This window comes from Zingiber officinale, chromosome 3B (assembly GCF_018446385.1).
Source record: "Zingiber officinale cultivar Zhangliang chromosome 3B, Zo_v1.1, whole genome shotgun sequence".
In the NCBI taxonomy this organism is placed as follows: domain Eukaryota; kingdom Viridiplantae; phylum Streptophyta; class Magnoliopsida; order Zingiberales; family Zingiberaceae; genus Zingiber; species Zingiber officinale.
In genome coordinates this window covers 10777838-10793465 of record NC_055991.1, presented here as the reverse complement: position 1 = coordinate 10793465, position 15628 = coordinate 10777838, and the positions used below count along the sequence as shown (strand labels likewise).

Below are 15628 nucleotides of genomic sequence, written 5' to 3'. Positions count from 1 at the left end.
AGACCTGTGATCCTTGGCTTGGATGTCCCGACCTGCACGTTGAGTCTGTGTCCAGACCTTTGATCCTTGGCTTGGATGTCCCGACCTGCACGCTGAATCTGTGCCAGACCTTTGATCCTTGACTTGGACATCCCGACCTATACGCTGGGTTTGTGTCCAAACCCGTTTACTATTTGCTGCTATCCATGGCTTGGATGTCCCGACCTACACGTTGGGTCTGTGTCCAGACCCGTTTTCTATTTGCTGCTATCCATAACTTGGATGTTCCGAACTGCACGTTGGGTCTGTGTCCAGACCTTTGATCATTGGCTTGGATGTCCCGACCTGCACGCTGGGTCTGTGCCAGACCTTTGATCCTCGACTTAGATGTCCCGACCTGCACGCTGGGTCTGTGCCAGACCTTTGATCCTTGACTTGGACATCCCGACCTATACGCTGGGTCTGTGTTCAAACCCGTTTATTATTCGCTGCTATTTATGACTTGGATGTCCCGACCTGCACGTCAGGTCTGTAACCCGACCTTTAATTAACTTGTAGTCTCAATCCTCAGCTATTTCTGGCCCGCGGGCCCATTTATTGCCCACTATCAGGGCTGGTCTTATACTCCCCTCCTTTAACCGTCCCGTCAGTTGAGACTTTGACTTCGCCCACGTAAGCTTGACTTTTGACCTCTCTGCTCTCCACCTCAGCTTGACTGCTAACCAACCACGGAGACTTGACTTCTGACCTTTCTGACCTTCATGTCAGCTTGACTTCTGACTCTCTTGTGATATTGACTTATAATCACATCATTATACTGACTCCATAAAATATGCACCGTATCATATGCACTTGGTAATAAATATGATTTATAGTTGCTGCACTATGATGTTAACTCCCGTGCTTACCTAATTTAGGTGGCGGATTTGTTGTTTTTTATTATGATAATTAATGAAGGGGCCTAAAGGTTCGGGAGAACAATAGAATATTTATGGGGTTTGATGGATTTGAATTCATTTAACTATTTTAATTAGATTAAATTTAAATTGGTCATATCAATTAATTTAAGCTTGGCTTATGGTGTGCTGAAGAACTGTGGAACTACTGAAATAGGTTTATGGCCTTTTCGAAGGCCTATGCATTTTGTATTAATTTAATAAAACACTGTCGATAAATTGGTGCTCAAGATCATTCCTTTGGATCGAAACTCACGCCTTAGTTTAACCATTTCACCATCAAAATTGAATTAGGGAAGGAGATGAAAAAACCGTAGGTGATCAGATCACACAGGATTCAGTAGAACGATCATAAAGAGCAGAGTAAATATATACACCATCTAACAGAAGACCTCTCTTTCTTCAGTTCCAGGACACTGAACGAATTCCGGGACGCTGGGAGAGCGATCACAATAAAACCTCAGAGATCCCAATCTCCAAATTGAGAGAAGTGAATTCCAGCTTCAATAGCTGAAAGGTTAGTTGCGTTTGAGCCAGATGACGTTGTCTCCAGGAAAGCTGCATCCAGCTTGAGCAAGCTACGAAGGGATGCCACTCAATCAATGAACAATAATTGAATTTTGTTCTACGGAGGGTCATGCATGCCCTTGAAGAACAGTGCCATCGATAACAATAAATACTCTCAATCAATTCCTCAACTTCCCCAATTGACGACGCATATTTATTCAATGATCGTCAAACCAAACGGAACCAAATCTAAAGCTACATCTCTCCATCGCCGGACCATCTTTCCTTTTTTTGTAGCCGGCCGGCAGCCGAGACTATGGGGATTCCTTTCCTCCTTCTCCTCCTCCTCTGCCTCCCCTGTTCTGCCGTCGCCTCCGCCCGCATCCCCGCCGTCATCGTCTTCGGCGACTCCACCGTCGACACCGGGAACAACAACCAGATCAGCACCGTCTTGAAGAGCAACTTTCGGCCCTACGGCCGCGACTTCGTCGGCGGCCGCCCCACCGGGCGCTTCTGCAACGGCCGACTCGCTCCCGACTTCATCTCCGAGGCCCTCGGACTGCCGCCACTCGTCCCGGCCTACCTCGACCCTGAATACTCCATCAAGGACTTCGCCAGGGGCGTCTGCTTCGCCTCCGCCGGCACCGGCCTTGACAATGCGACCTCCGACGTGCTTGTAAGTCTCCTCTGCAGCGGTCGCAATCAGCAAGACAATTTAGAATCGAATTTACCAATTAATTAATCACTAATTCTGACGCATTTGTTTGTTTCCGTTGCAATTTAGTCCGTGATTCCCTTATGGAAGGAGGTGGAATATTTCAAGGAGTACCATCGGCGGCTCCGGCGATACGCCGGGCAGGCGCAGGCGAGGTACATCATCCACGAGGCGGTGTACATCGTCAGCATCGGCACCAACGACTTCTTGGAGAACTACTTCCTGCTCGTGACCGGCCGGTACCGGCAGTTCACGGTGGAGGAGTACGAGGACTTCCTGATCGACCGGGCGGAGGAGTTCTTGCGGGCGATCTACCACCTGGGGGCGCGCAAGATTTCCTTCACCAGCCTCGGCGCCATCGGCTGCCTGCCGCTCGAGCGGACCACCAACGCGCTCGCCGGCGGCGGCTGCAACGAGGAGTACAACAAGGCGGCGAGGGACTTCAACGTCAAGCTTCAGGCGTTGATCCGGCGGCTGTGCGCGACGCTGCCGGGGTTCCGCCTGAGGTACGCCCCGGTCTACGACGGCTTGCTCCGCATCATTGCGAATCCCTCCACCTACGGTAACGTATTTACCAAAATTGTTCTACTAGTCCATTTCATCTTCACAAACAAAAATAAGGGGGGAAAAAATACCCCGGGACCAGGTGAAACGGTTAGATTCTTCAAACGGTGGTTAATGATTCGAATTTCAGAAAATGCTGGCACTGAATCAATCATCTCCGAAATTAATAGATTCGAAAAGATTACCAACAAGAAAACGAGATCTAATGTGCGGGAGCATTTTGATCGTAGGGATCGAGAACGTGATTGCGGGGTGTTGCGCTACGGGGCTGTTTGAAATGGGGTACCTGTGCAACCAGTGGAATGATTTGACTTGCCCTGATGCAAACAGTTATATCTTTTGGGACGCATTTCACCCCACCGAGAAAATCAACCGGATCATGGCCGAGCAAACGCTGAAGACCAGTTTGGCTGAGTTCATTTGATGTATATTGTATCAATGGTTACAACTTCAATTCAATTTAGGTTGTTTTAGTGTTTTTTTCTTTGGTCATTTGATATGGAAAGGTTGGATGACATATGATATGGGATGGTAAATGAAAACCTCGAGGGTTGACATGTAAGGCAAAGTCAACTGAGATGGAGGTCTAAGTCAAAGAGAGTTAGCGGTCAAGGGTTCACCTTTGGATAGAGCTGAGCATCTCATCTAATACTAAGGACCTCAATTCAAGGACGGTTGGCCTAAGAATCAATTTTTTTTGAGAAACGATCATCCCAGACCTATATGTTGTTAGGTAGGTCTTAATAGCTCAATTGGAGTTGAATGACTTGAGATATTACTTCACTTAATAGGAATCAGTCTCCAATTGTGAGGACGTCTAACCGGAAGGTTTGTTCGATCCCTCGAGACTTAGTTTCCCATTCTCCAGAAGGTGAGTAGACCTGCATACGGCAAAAAGGCCATAAAACCTTCGAGTTCGAGGGGCCCGTCTCTATGGGTATACCCAGAATCATAATAGATGTTCGGACATCCCTAAGGACAAGACGACATTTCACTTAGATCTCCATAACCATAACAGATATTCAGGCATTCCTAAGGACAAAGCGGCATTTCACTCAAATCTGCCAAACCATAACAGATGTTCGGGTATTTCTAAGGATAGGGCGGTATTTCACTCAGATTTCCTTAACCATGACAGATGTTCGAGCATCCCTAAGGACAAGACGGTATTTCACTCAGATCTCCAGAACCATAACAGATGTTCAGGCATCCCTAAGGACAAGGCGGTATTTCACTCAAATCTCCATGATAGATGTTTGGGTCATCCCTATGAACAGGGCGGTAAATATTTCACTCAGATTTCAAGCATTACCACATCTATATTAGGGCAGTGCCAAGTGCTGAGCAATCTTATAAAACTCAAGGTTTCATTCATTATTCGCCATAACATGTAGCCGAACAAGGCAACTCCCGGTCAAGATATGCTCAGGGAACCACATTGTCAAAGAATCCTAACAACTTGTTAGAGAATAACAACTATTTGTCAGATAATATTCCTCTGTGATAATGCAGGGAACCTTCCTTGAAGGTAATTATATTCCCCCTTAGCCGACATATTATGATCACATATTCTTTCAACCGTCTCATTGATAGCGTCAATTACCAAATGGGTGCACACGGGTAGCGGAAGATTCCTCGGACTGGCTATACTCTTTCCAGGATGCATATATTCCACTGCGCGATAACTTTTGACACCCGACATTTTTTGTCATCTCATGACTGTAGTCTGCAGAGGTCATAGAGGCAATATATAAACACGGGATCCTCTATGATGAAAAGGTATGCATTCTTGATACATTGTACTGTGTGCATCTTGTTATTCATTTCTATTGTTCTACTTCCCGCCTAGGCGATATACTAACTTGAGCGTCGGAAGGTCTCCGCCAGGGATCTCTTCTCTGATTTTTGATGCTGATGTTCAGTTGGCTCGTTTAAGTGTGTGCAGGGAGCTTAGCGCACCAGCCAAGAGTCTTTGATTCAATTCAGAGGTCTTCGCCCAGTCAACACCGCATCCACCTATTAAGCACGCCGTCTCCAATTTTAAGATAGGATCAGCATATTAAGGGTATTTTTACATGAATCGATCGAAAAGGAGAAGAATAGTTATATGTCCCTTGACGCGAGAGTTATGTGAGAGGTGAGCAGTTCCAAGAGGCGGCTTCATGTTTATTTAAGAAGTCATTTTTAAAAACCTTAATAGAGCAACCATCTATGGAAACAAACAAAGATGATAGATGTTCAGATAGTGCTAAATCTAGCAAATAGTGTCAAAGTTTCTTCAATAGGCTTTCTGTCCGACAAGACCACTAGAAACCTCGTTAAAAGTAGATGTATATTCAAAAAGAAGAGTTGCAATGTAACAGAAGTTTCATAACCTTGTATTGAATTCTAGCCTTCTAGGTAACTGAGTTCTTGTGAGATATTTTGGTGAAGGCGACAACAACAATACAAAAGAATCATCAACTTAAGTGTTGTTGAGGTCACTAATGTTAGGATCCTACGTACTCGGCTAGAGAGGGGGGTGTGAATAGCCGCCCCAAATCGCTCGTTTCTTCCTACAATTCGTTAGCGCAGCGGAAAAATAAACTAGAAACGAAAGGAAGAATATCAAACCTTAACACAGCGATGTACGAGGTTCGGAGATGATGCTCCTACTCCTCGGCGTGTCCGTAAGGTGGACGAACCCAATCAATCCGTCGGTGGATGAGTCCCCGGAAAACCGGCTAATAAAAACACTCCTTCTGGGTGGAGAAACCTCGCCACACTTGTTTGCAACAGCAAACAGGAGTACAAGTACAAAGAATAAGCAAGAAATACAATAAGAATACACAAGCACTCTACCAATCTTGCTTTCTCGTCGACTGGAGTCCGGATGAAGCAGCAGCTTCAAAAACCCTAACAGCAACAGCTGTTCCAGTCGAGGAAGCTCACGCGAAGCTTTCGGGAGGAACTCAACAGAGCTCTTATCGCAGCCCACAAATCTTCAGCAGCAGAGAAGAAAAGAAGGAAGAAGAAGAAGCACCAAAGCCTTGATCTCCTTTTATAACCTGCGAACCTGCACAGCGAAGACAGAAGCCAGCGGAGAAGACGGAGCGACCCGTTGTGACTCAACGGTCGAATCGTGGACCGATCAGGCTCCACCCTGATCGGTCCAGAACCCTTCTGATCGGTCTGGGGACCGATCAGGCCCTGGGCTGATCGGTCCCTAGACCGATCAGATTGCTCCACAGAAAGTGCCCAACTTTCTGTTCGTTTCCTGATCGGTCTGTGGACCGATCAGGCCACAGCTGGATCGGTCCACAGACCGATCCCACCTCTCTCGGCTGCGTCTCTGATCGGTCGTGGAGACCGATCAGGCTTCATGCTGATCGGTCCCCAGACCGATCACCAGATCGATCCAGCTCATGGTTTTCGCCCAAACCAAGTCCAAACCAACATCCGGTCAATCTTGACCTGTTGGTACATTGCGCCTAGCATCCGGTCACTCCCTTAACCTGCTAGGACTCTCCGCTAAGTGTCCGGTCAATCCCTTTGACCCACTTAGACTTTTCTCTCCGTACCAAGTATCCGGTCACTCCTATGACCTACTTGGACTTCCCATCACCAGATGTCCGATCACCCTTGATCCATCTGGATTTTCCCTTGCCCGGCTTCACTCACCAGGATCTACCTAGCTTTTTCCTTTTCCCCGCTTCACTCACCAGGATTTCCACCTGGCTTCACTCACCGGGACTTTTCAACTGCCTAACATCCCAGTTAGGACTTTCTCATTCACCTAGCTTCACTCACTAGGATTTTCACCTGGCTTCACTCACCAGGATTTTCCCGAATGCCTGGCTTCACTCACCAGGACTTTCCACACTGCCTAACATCCCAGTTAGGACTTTTCCGTGCCAAGTCTCCATACTTGGACTTTTCCAGTGCCAAGTCTCCATACTTGGACTTTTCCCGTGCCAAGTCTCCATACTTGGACTTTTCGCGTGCCAAGCTCCCTGCTTGGACTTTTCTAGTGCCAAGCTCCCTGCTTGGACTTTTCCGTTGCCAAGTCTCCATACTTGGACTTTTTCTCGAATCAGGTCAACCAGGTCAACCTTGACCTAAGGTTGCACCAATAATCTCCCAAACATCTATTCTTGTCCCATATCAAGAATACAACTCTTCCACGAGTGTCAAACATCAACATGCAACTCAACTAGGTCAACCTTGACCTAAGGTTGCACCAACAATCTTCCTAAGTCAAACATCAAAATACAACTCGAGTCAGGTCAACTCGAGTCAGGTCAACCAGGTCAACCTTGACCTAAGGTTGCACCAACAATCTCCCCCTTTTTGATGTTTGACAAAACCCATAATCAAGTTAGGTTAACCCGATAACCTAACTTAGGTTTTCCAACCATCTTCCAATGTCCAATGTTCTTTCCTTGAACATTCTCTGGACATTTTCCCCTTAGGTTAACCCGATAACCTAACTTGAGTTCTCCAATAATTCTCCCCCTTTTTGACACACATCAAAAAGAATTCCAATGTTCTTCCTTGAACATTCCTTGACATTCTTCCCCTAGCTTAGGTTAAACCGATAACCTAACTTGGGTTCTCCAATAATTCTCCAATGAACACTCTCCCCTTTTTGACACATATCAAAAAGGAAAAAGGAGGGTATCAAGGTCAAGAGTTTCTTCCTAATGAAAGTCTCATACCTTTCATTGAAACTCTTAATTTCCCCCTTGATACTAAACTCAACAATCAACTTAGTGATAATCCCATATCACTAAACCTAAAAAATCTTAAGGAGTAAAAACTCCCCATAAAAGTCAACTCCCCCTTGACTAATAGGTAAAACTCTCCCTAAAGGTCAACTCCCCCTTGACCATTGCACCAACAATGTCTTGGAGAGTTTCAAACCTTTAGAAACCCGAAACTCAACTCCCACACCTGAAATTTCAGACCACAGTCGAAATTCAGCAAGTTCAGCACACCTGATCGGTCACCGGACCGATCAGGACCCCTCTGGATCGGTCCCCAGACCGATCCAGCCTTCCCTGGATCGGTCCAGTGACCGATCCAGCCTTGGATCAGGCGGTTTCTGATTTCTTCGCTCCCGAAATTCAGAAACTCACAACAAATTCCAGAAAATTTGAAAAATTGTGAAATTTTGAGAATACATTCCTCATACCATATTCTATCAAGGAAAAATAGTTTTCTATGAAAATAGTTTCTATTTTTCAATCTTGATACAAAGTTCAAAAACTTTGAAATAGTTCAAAGTTTAACTCAACTTTGTATCACAATGTTCAATGATGAATGTTATCACTAGGAAAGCTTCATCAAGGTTTTTCAAATCAATTTTAAAATACTTTTAAAACCATTTGAATTTAGGACCATAATCTTAGGGCTAGATGTACATGACTTGTACACAAGCTTTCCCTATGATCCTCCTTCTTGAATTAGTCTCATCTAGGTACAAGAACTATGCACCTTGATCCTAACTCATGATCCTAATATCTCACACACATCTAAGGTGTATCAAACCACATTCAAGTCAATTTGATGTGAGATATGGGTTAAGGTCAACTTAGGCTAAGTTCTCATGCATTTTCTAAACACCAATTTGATCTCAATATCAAATTATATGTTTGTCCTTAAATCAATTTCATTGATTATAATGCAAGAGATGATGACATGGCATATAATGATATCATAAGTAAAAACATGTGCCAATGTCATGATGTCATGGCATAAAGTTTGAAAACTTAAATAAAGCATGACATATAAACTAGCCTAAGCATTATCATGATATTTCAAATGATAATAAACTAAATATGATGTCATGGCATGGCATATGACAACCAATCATGGCAAGTTAGCACAAATAAAATACCTAAATTCCCTATCTAAGTATCCTTAGCCTTAGCTAACTTAAAATCTAACCCTAGATTGCCCATATATCCCTAAGAGAAAACCAAAATCCCAATTATGGTGTTTCTCTAGGTTTTCTTAAATTGTGCCAAATAAGATCATTCTTTTCCATAATGGCACATTTTACTCTTCCAAGGAGTAAATGATAATTCCATTTCATTTTCAAAGGTTCACAAAACCTTGAAAATGCTCCTTGAGTGTCAATTTCCTCAAAGTTGGGTTAACTACCCTTCTTATTGGAGTTGACACTCTCTAACCCATTTATGGGGTAGAGAAGATGCTCCTAGGAACCCAATACCTATGTGAGCTCATTGGGTTCACTAAATATTCACTAGGGATGACTTCCCTAGCAACCCTCCTAATGACCCTCTTAGGCTTTGAAGCCTTGGTCATTTGGGTCTCATCAAGATCAACTCTAGGGGTGACTCCCCTTGTGACCTTGGTGTTGGTCTCCCTAGCCCTAGGTCTTGTTCCATAATCGAATGGAACATTATGATAGGTGGGCTTGACCATTTGGGACTTAGGTTTGTGACCCAAACCTTTCTTGTCCTTGGACATTGGTTTTTGACCCTTAAACCCTAGAGATGACTTCTCCATGTTTTTAAGGGTCTTTTCTAAATTATCAAGTCTTGACCTCAAGACTTGATTTTCCCTCTCTAATACCTCAAGTTTTGATTTGTCATTCTTTCTTGAGGTGTTCCTAGGCATGTGTCTAGTTGATTTAGGGTTTCTACCTAGGTTTTCCTTAACCTTAGAAGTGTTAATCCTAGGGTTAGCATTCCTAGAGTTATCCTTATCTAGGTTAACATGTTTGGCTCCTAAGCATGTGTATCGATTTCTATAATTAACATGCTTATCATTCTTGACAATAGCAATAAGGCTACTAGCATGCATCCTACTAGTATTGCAAGAATGTGCCTTAGAGATTACCTTAGGGTTTGCCCTAGCTCCCCCTATACATGTGCTCGATCTCTTGTCCTTGTGAGATTGACTCCCCTTCGGACATTGGCTCCGATAATGTCCCCTTCGCTTGCATTGGAAGCACACCACGTGTTCCTTGCCTTTGCGTGTTGGGACTCCGGGTTCCTTGACCTTTGGCGCCGGTGGAGTCTTTCTAACCCTCTTTGGACATTTACTCTTGTAATGTCCATACTCCCTACACTCAAAGCACATTATGTGTAATTTATTTGAAATTGAAATGCTTGAGTTACCTAGGGTTGAGGATGGATGAAGACTTTCTTCTTCATCTCTTTCGGAGGTAGAAGCTTCTTCCTCTTGCTCCATTCTTGAAGAAGAACTCTCCTCCTCTTCTTCCTTAGATGTTGAGTAGCCCTCAACTTCTAATTCCTCTTCTCCATGATGTGAGCTACTTGGCTCACTTGACTCCTCTTCATGACTTGAAGTGGAGCTTCCCTCATGGAACTTGGCCAAGTTGTTCCACAACTCCTTGGCATCGTTATATCCACCTATCCTACACAAAACATCATTAGGTAAAGAAAATTCAATGATTTTCGTTACCTCATCATTGATGGTTGATTGGTGGATTTGCTCCTTCGTCCACTTCTTCTTCTCCAAAAGTTCTCCTTCTTTATCCAATAGAGGAGTAAAACCTAATTGCACACACCTCCAATTCTCAAGATTAGTCATAAGAAAATATTTCATTCTTACCTTCCAATACGCGAAGTCGTCGCGATCGTAGAATGGTGGAATCGTGATGTCCTCTCCAAATCGTTCCATTCTCTAGCTCGTGCTCCCCCGGGTGTTGATCCAACGAAGAGCGACCTCGCTCTGATACCACTTGTTAGGATCCTACGTACTCGGCTAGAGAGGGGGGTGTGAATAGCCGTCCCAAATCGCTCGTTTCTTCCTACAATTCGTTAGCGCAGCGGAAAAATAAACTAGAAACGAAAGGAAGAATATCAAACCTTAACACAGCGATGTACGAGGTTCGGAGATGATGCTCCTACTCCTCGGCGTGTCCGTAAGGTGGACGAACCCAATCAATCCGTCGGTGGATGAGTCCCCGGAAAACCGGCTAATAAAAACACTCCTTCTGGGTGGAGAAACCTCGCCACACTTGTTTGCAACAGCAAACAGGAGTACAAGTACAAAGAATAAGCAAGAAATACAATAAGAATACACAAGCACTCTACCAATCTTGCTTTCTCGTCGATTCGAGTCGGATGAAGCGGCAGCTTCAAAACCCTAACAGCAGCAATTGTTCCAATCGAGAAGCTCACGCGAAGCTTTCGGGAGGAACTCAACAGAGCTCTTATCGCAGCCCACAAATCTTCACGAAGAGAAGAAAAGAAGGAAGAAGAAGAAGCACCAAAGCCTTGATCTCCTTTTATAACTTGCGAAGAAGACGAAGCCGGCGGAGAAGGCGGAGCGACCGTTGTGACTCAGCGGTCGAATCGTGGACCGATCAGGCTCCCCGATCGGTCCAGAACCCTTCGATCGGTCCGGGACCGATCAGGCCCTGGCTGATCGGTCCCTAGACCGATCAGATGCTCCACGAAAGTGCCCAACTTTTTGTTCCTGATCGGCCTGTGGACCGATCAGCCATGATCGGTCCACGCATCGATCCCACCTCTCTGCGTCTCGATCGACTCGATCGGTCACCGGCCGATCGAGAATATTCTTATCACTGGATCGATCACCGGATCGATCCGACTCATGGTTTCGCCCAAACCAAGTCCAAACCAACATCCGGTCAATCTTGACTGTTGGTACATCGCGCCTAGCATCCGGTCACTCCCTTAACTTGCTAGGACTCTCCGCTAAGTGTCCGGTCAATCCCTTTGACCCACTTAGACTTTTCTCTCCGTGCCAAGTATCCGGTCACTCCTATGACCTACTTGGACTTCCCATCACCGATGTCCGATCACCCTTGATCCATCTGGATTTTCCTGCCCGGCTTCACTCACGGGACTTTCACCTAGCTTCACTCACTAGGGTTTTCACCTGGCTTCACTCACCAGGATTTCCACAACTGCCTGGCTTCACTCACCAGGACTTTTCAACTGCCTAACATCCCAGTTAGGACTTTCTCATTCACCTAGCTTCACTCACTAGGATTTTCACCTGGCTTCACTCACCAGGATTTTCCCGAATGCCTGGCTTCACTCACCAGGACTTTCCACACTGCCTAACATCCCAGTTAGGACTTTTCCGTGCCAAGTCTCCATACTTGGACTTTTCCAGTGCCAAGTCTCCATACTTGGACTTTTCCCGTGCCAAGTCTCCATACTTGGACTTTTCGCGTGCCAAGCTCCCTGCTTGGACTTTTCTAGTGCCAAGCTCCCTGCTTGGACTTTTCCGTTGCCAAGTCTCCATACTTGGACTTTTTCTCGAATCAGGTCAACCAGGTCAACCTTGACCTAAGGTTGCACCAATAATCTCCCAAACATCTATTCTTGTCCCATATCAAGAATACAACTCTTCCACGAGTGTCAAACATCAACATGCAACTCAACTAGGTCAACCTTGACCTAAGGTTGCACCAACAATCTTCCTAAGTCAAACATCAAAATACAACTCGAGTCAGGTCAACTCGAGTCAGGTCAACCAGGTCAACCTTGACCTAAGGTTGCACCAACAACTAACATGTGTCAACAATGGTCGATGGCAAGGACAACTTGTCTAGTTCTTATGGCAAATAAAATGCAAATTGAGTTCTTTGGTGTATAATTTATGCAATAGAGTATTCGTGTTTAGTATGGATAAAGGAAGTCTATTAACAAGATAGGTACTAGCGAGAATGACTTCTCTCCCATAATTATTTTGGTTGAGCATAATTCTTATAGTCTCAACTATGTTTGCATTTTAGAATGCCATTTTCTTTGGGTGTGTGTACAAGGGAACGAAAATTGGGTTAGAATATTATTGGATAAGTTTGGGATATAATAAATGTTAAAAAATCGTTAAGTGTGATCTTATATAAATATCACTTATAATATTAGACAGAGAAAGCAAACTACCACTTGTAGAATGGATACTTAATGCATTATAGTAACCGTCAAAATGTATTGTTTATATGTTAAATATTTATAGCATCTCATTTATACATTTTCTAAAGTTTATTAAAATAGTCAATTAATAAATTAATGTCTTCTTAATTGAGTTTAGGAGGACATAAGCCGAACATAAACATTGAGATTTATATTCTTTTATCTGCATCGAGACGCCGTTCCACATCTCCCTCATCTCGACCGTCCGTTCAGGGCCATCCACCAATGATCACCGTCCATCCGAGTTCGCTTGTGTGCCCACCGCACGCCACGAACGCGTGCTCCGTCTCCAACAGCCGACCACGTGCTGACGTGCTGGCGTCGCCATCGAACCTGCCAGGTCACTCCACCAAGCCCATCATCAGCCGTCCATTCCCCTCTCGACGCGCCTGATCCGCTCTCTCCTTTACGTCCACCCCGGGTCTCTTACACCCGCACGTAACCCGCTCCCTCCTCTCTTCCGATCGCCAAGTGGACGGCCGCGATCAGTCGACCGTCGTTTCTTTATTTGAATTGGATGACTCTGTTGAAGGGGCGGCAACGGTGTCTCCGGGGCGAACGATGGCGCATCACCAGTTGGGCAACGGCATGCTCGTCTCCGGTCCGCCGCCGACGCCTCCGAGGGGTCGGGAAACGAGTTCGTCGTGCACGAGTCCCTACACTTCCGGCGACGCCAAGAACTCCGGCGAATTCGCCAAGATGTTCGGCATCCCCTCGGTGGAATATTCCACCTCCGCTGCGGGATCCCGGTCGGCTCACTCTTCCGGGCCAAAGAGAACCCCGCACACTCCGTCTCCGATCCCGACCACCGGCCTCATCGTCTCCGGCGACTCTTCCCGTCTGAGGGCGAGGCAGGGGGGAGCGGTGACGGTGTCGGTGGTGGAGGGGGATACGTTCGAATACGGGGTGCCGAGGGCGTGGATGTGGCTGGTGGCCGCGGTGCTCTCGGTAGGGCTTGGGTTCGGCGGGATTCTCTTGGGGGTGGCAGGGCGGCCGGAACTTCTGACAGCGGTTGCGGCCGCGTCCGCCTTGGTGGGGGCGGTGGCGATCTGGAACCGTGCGATGGGAGCGAAGGAAGTGGAGAGATCCATAAGGAGTCTCCCCGACTACCCCTTCAATGGCCCGACCGATCTCCCAATCGGGCAACTGGTCAAGATCACCGGGGCAAGTTCACTGCTTTTTCAGGCGCTGTTCTTACGTCACGATTTAACCTGTCCCAGAAAACACTGGACACATCGTGTTTTGGGACAGAGGATCTCTAACTCCGTAATTATAACTCGTTACGTGAATTGTTGTCATGCATGCAGCACGTGACGTGTGGAAGTATTCCTCTTGAAACATCCCGCGAGGAGGGGATTTGTAGGTGCGTTTATGCGTCCACTCAATTGTACGCGAGGAGAAGAAGAAGATGGAGACTGAAAAGCTCAGAGGTTATTAAAATATATAGAATAAAGAAGTAATACGGTTGAATTCTCAGTATATATTAATTCCTTCGCAGAAACTCGTAGCAGATTTCTACATATCAGACTCAACTTCAGGGATGAGATTTCTGGTGCGAGCAGGCCATGGAGCCAAAGTTACTCCTTTCGTTGAATCAGCTGCAACGGTCTTGGAAATCAACAGCGAGGAGAAAACGCGGCCATGGCGGAAGGAGCATAACCTAGCGATACAAAATCAGTTGCGCCTCGAAAAATGGTAAGGCAGACACAAAGTTAATTTCAGTACTAGCTAGCTAGCTAGAGATTATAGCGATATCGAAGGGTTTAATTAAAGGGTTTAATTGGCATATATCTTTAGTGATGAATGTGTTTGTACGTGGTTTCGATATATAGTTACATCAGAGAAGGTGATGGTGCGAGTGTGATTGGCGTCCTGAGGACGAACAAGGAATTGTTGATTGTGGATCCGCCTTCGGATTCGGATCTTCTGTCTACGGGATTCAAGTGGTGGAGGTGCTTGTTCCCCTTCTTGGTGAGAGGCCTTATCCTAATTGGAAAAGAAAGTTCAGACGAGGTGATATATCGAGTCTGAACTCATATACAATCTTCAAACGTTATTAATGTTATTAATGATCTAATCATTAACTAGTAATCAAAGACAAATTAAACTAAATCGAGCGTGGTTGTACAGTTTGATTGTGTATAAATGAATGATATTGTATTCAAGACAAAGTACTAAATCAAAGATTAATAGTACTTTTTGTCTTGTTAGTTTAAAAAAATAAAAATTAAAAACTGAGCAATTGGGTGATTTGTAAATTTAGGACTTTAGATTTTTCACCGTGTAATGCTAATCTCATTTATTTAAAATTATAAAATTTAGATCATAGAAAAATTAAAAAGAAAGTAAATAAATACCAGATAGAGGGAGAGGTATTTAATTGAAGGGGTTTTTTTTTTTTGGAAATTTTTAAAATTGCAATTGTGATTTGTAGGGAAATGAAGTTCATGATGTCATTTAGAAATTCAATGTATTTCTAATCTTCTAGAGATGTTAGAATTAGTGACCGGCATGGTTTGAGTTTGAGTTATGTAAAAGGAAAGTCCTACTGAATCATGGTTGATTGGACATTTGAGGATCAGAAGTCCGAGAAGGAGTTGATATGATACTTAAAGTTGTGGTAGGTCAAGATTGATAAGATGCTAAGCAACGATGAAATCTTGACAGATTAAGGTCGATCAGATGTCAAAGAATGATAAGTCTCGATAAGTCAAGGTTAATAAGATGTTAGATAACGATGAAATCTCGACAAGTCAAAGTTGATTGAATACTAAACAATAAAAAGTTTTTAACCGAATGCTAAACAAAGAAAGTTATGATAGATTGAAGACAATCGGATAATAGGTAATATGAGAATTAAGGCTAAAACATAAGTATTAATTGACTAATAGAGTGTATTGATTGATTGATAAACTCTAAATCTCAAAATTAAAATTTGAGATATTTTTAGAGTTTGTTATAGTTATTGTATTACAGTAATT

The 15628-nt window shown here is 44.6% G+C and overlaps 2 protein-coding genes across 2 annotated transcripts; both read left to right on the top strand.

The window, feature by feature from the left end:
- Positions 1 to 1648: 1648 nt before the first annotated feature.
- LOC121968071 (GDSL esterase/lipase At4g26790-like) lies at positions 1649 to 3371 on the top strand. The gene is made up of 3 exons (XM_042518583.1): positions 1649 to 2118; positions 2227 to 2719; positions 2952 to 3371. Exons 1-3 carry the CDS (start codon positions 1759 to 1761, stop codon positions 3143 to 3145), a joined length of 1047 nt encoding a protein of 348 aa, XP_042374517.1. The 5' UTR covers positions 1649 to 1758; the 3' UTR covers positions 3146 to 3371.
- A 9837-nt stretch (positions 3372 to 13208) lies between these two features.
- LOC122054675 (uncharacterized membrane protein At1g16860-like) lies at positions 13209 to 14678 on the top strand. The gene is made up of 4 exons (XM_042616115.1): positions 13209 to 13913; positions 13955 to 14077; positions 14146 to 14342; positions 14480 to 14678. The coding sequence occupies exons 1-4, from the start codon at positions 13209 to 13211 to the stop codon at positions 14676 to 14678; spliced, it is 1224 nt and encodes a 407-aa protein (XP_042472049.1).
- The last annotated feature ends 950 nt before the right edge of the window (positions 14679 to 15628 follow it).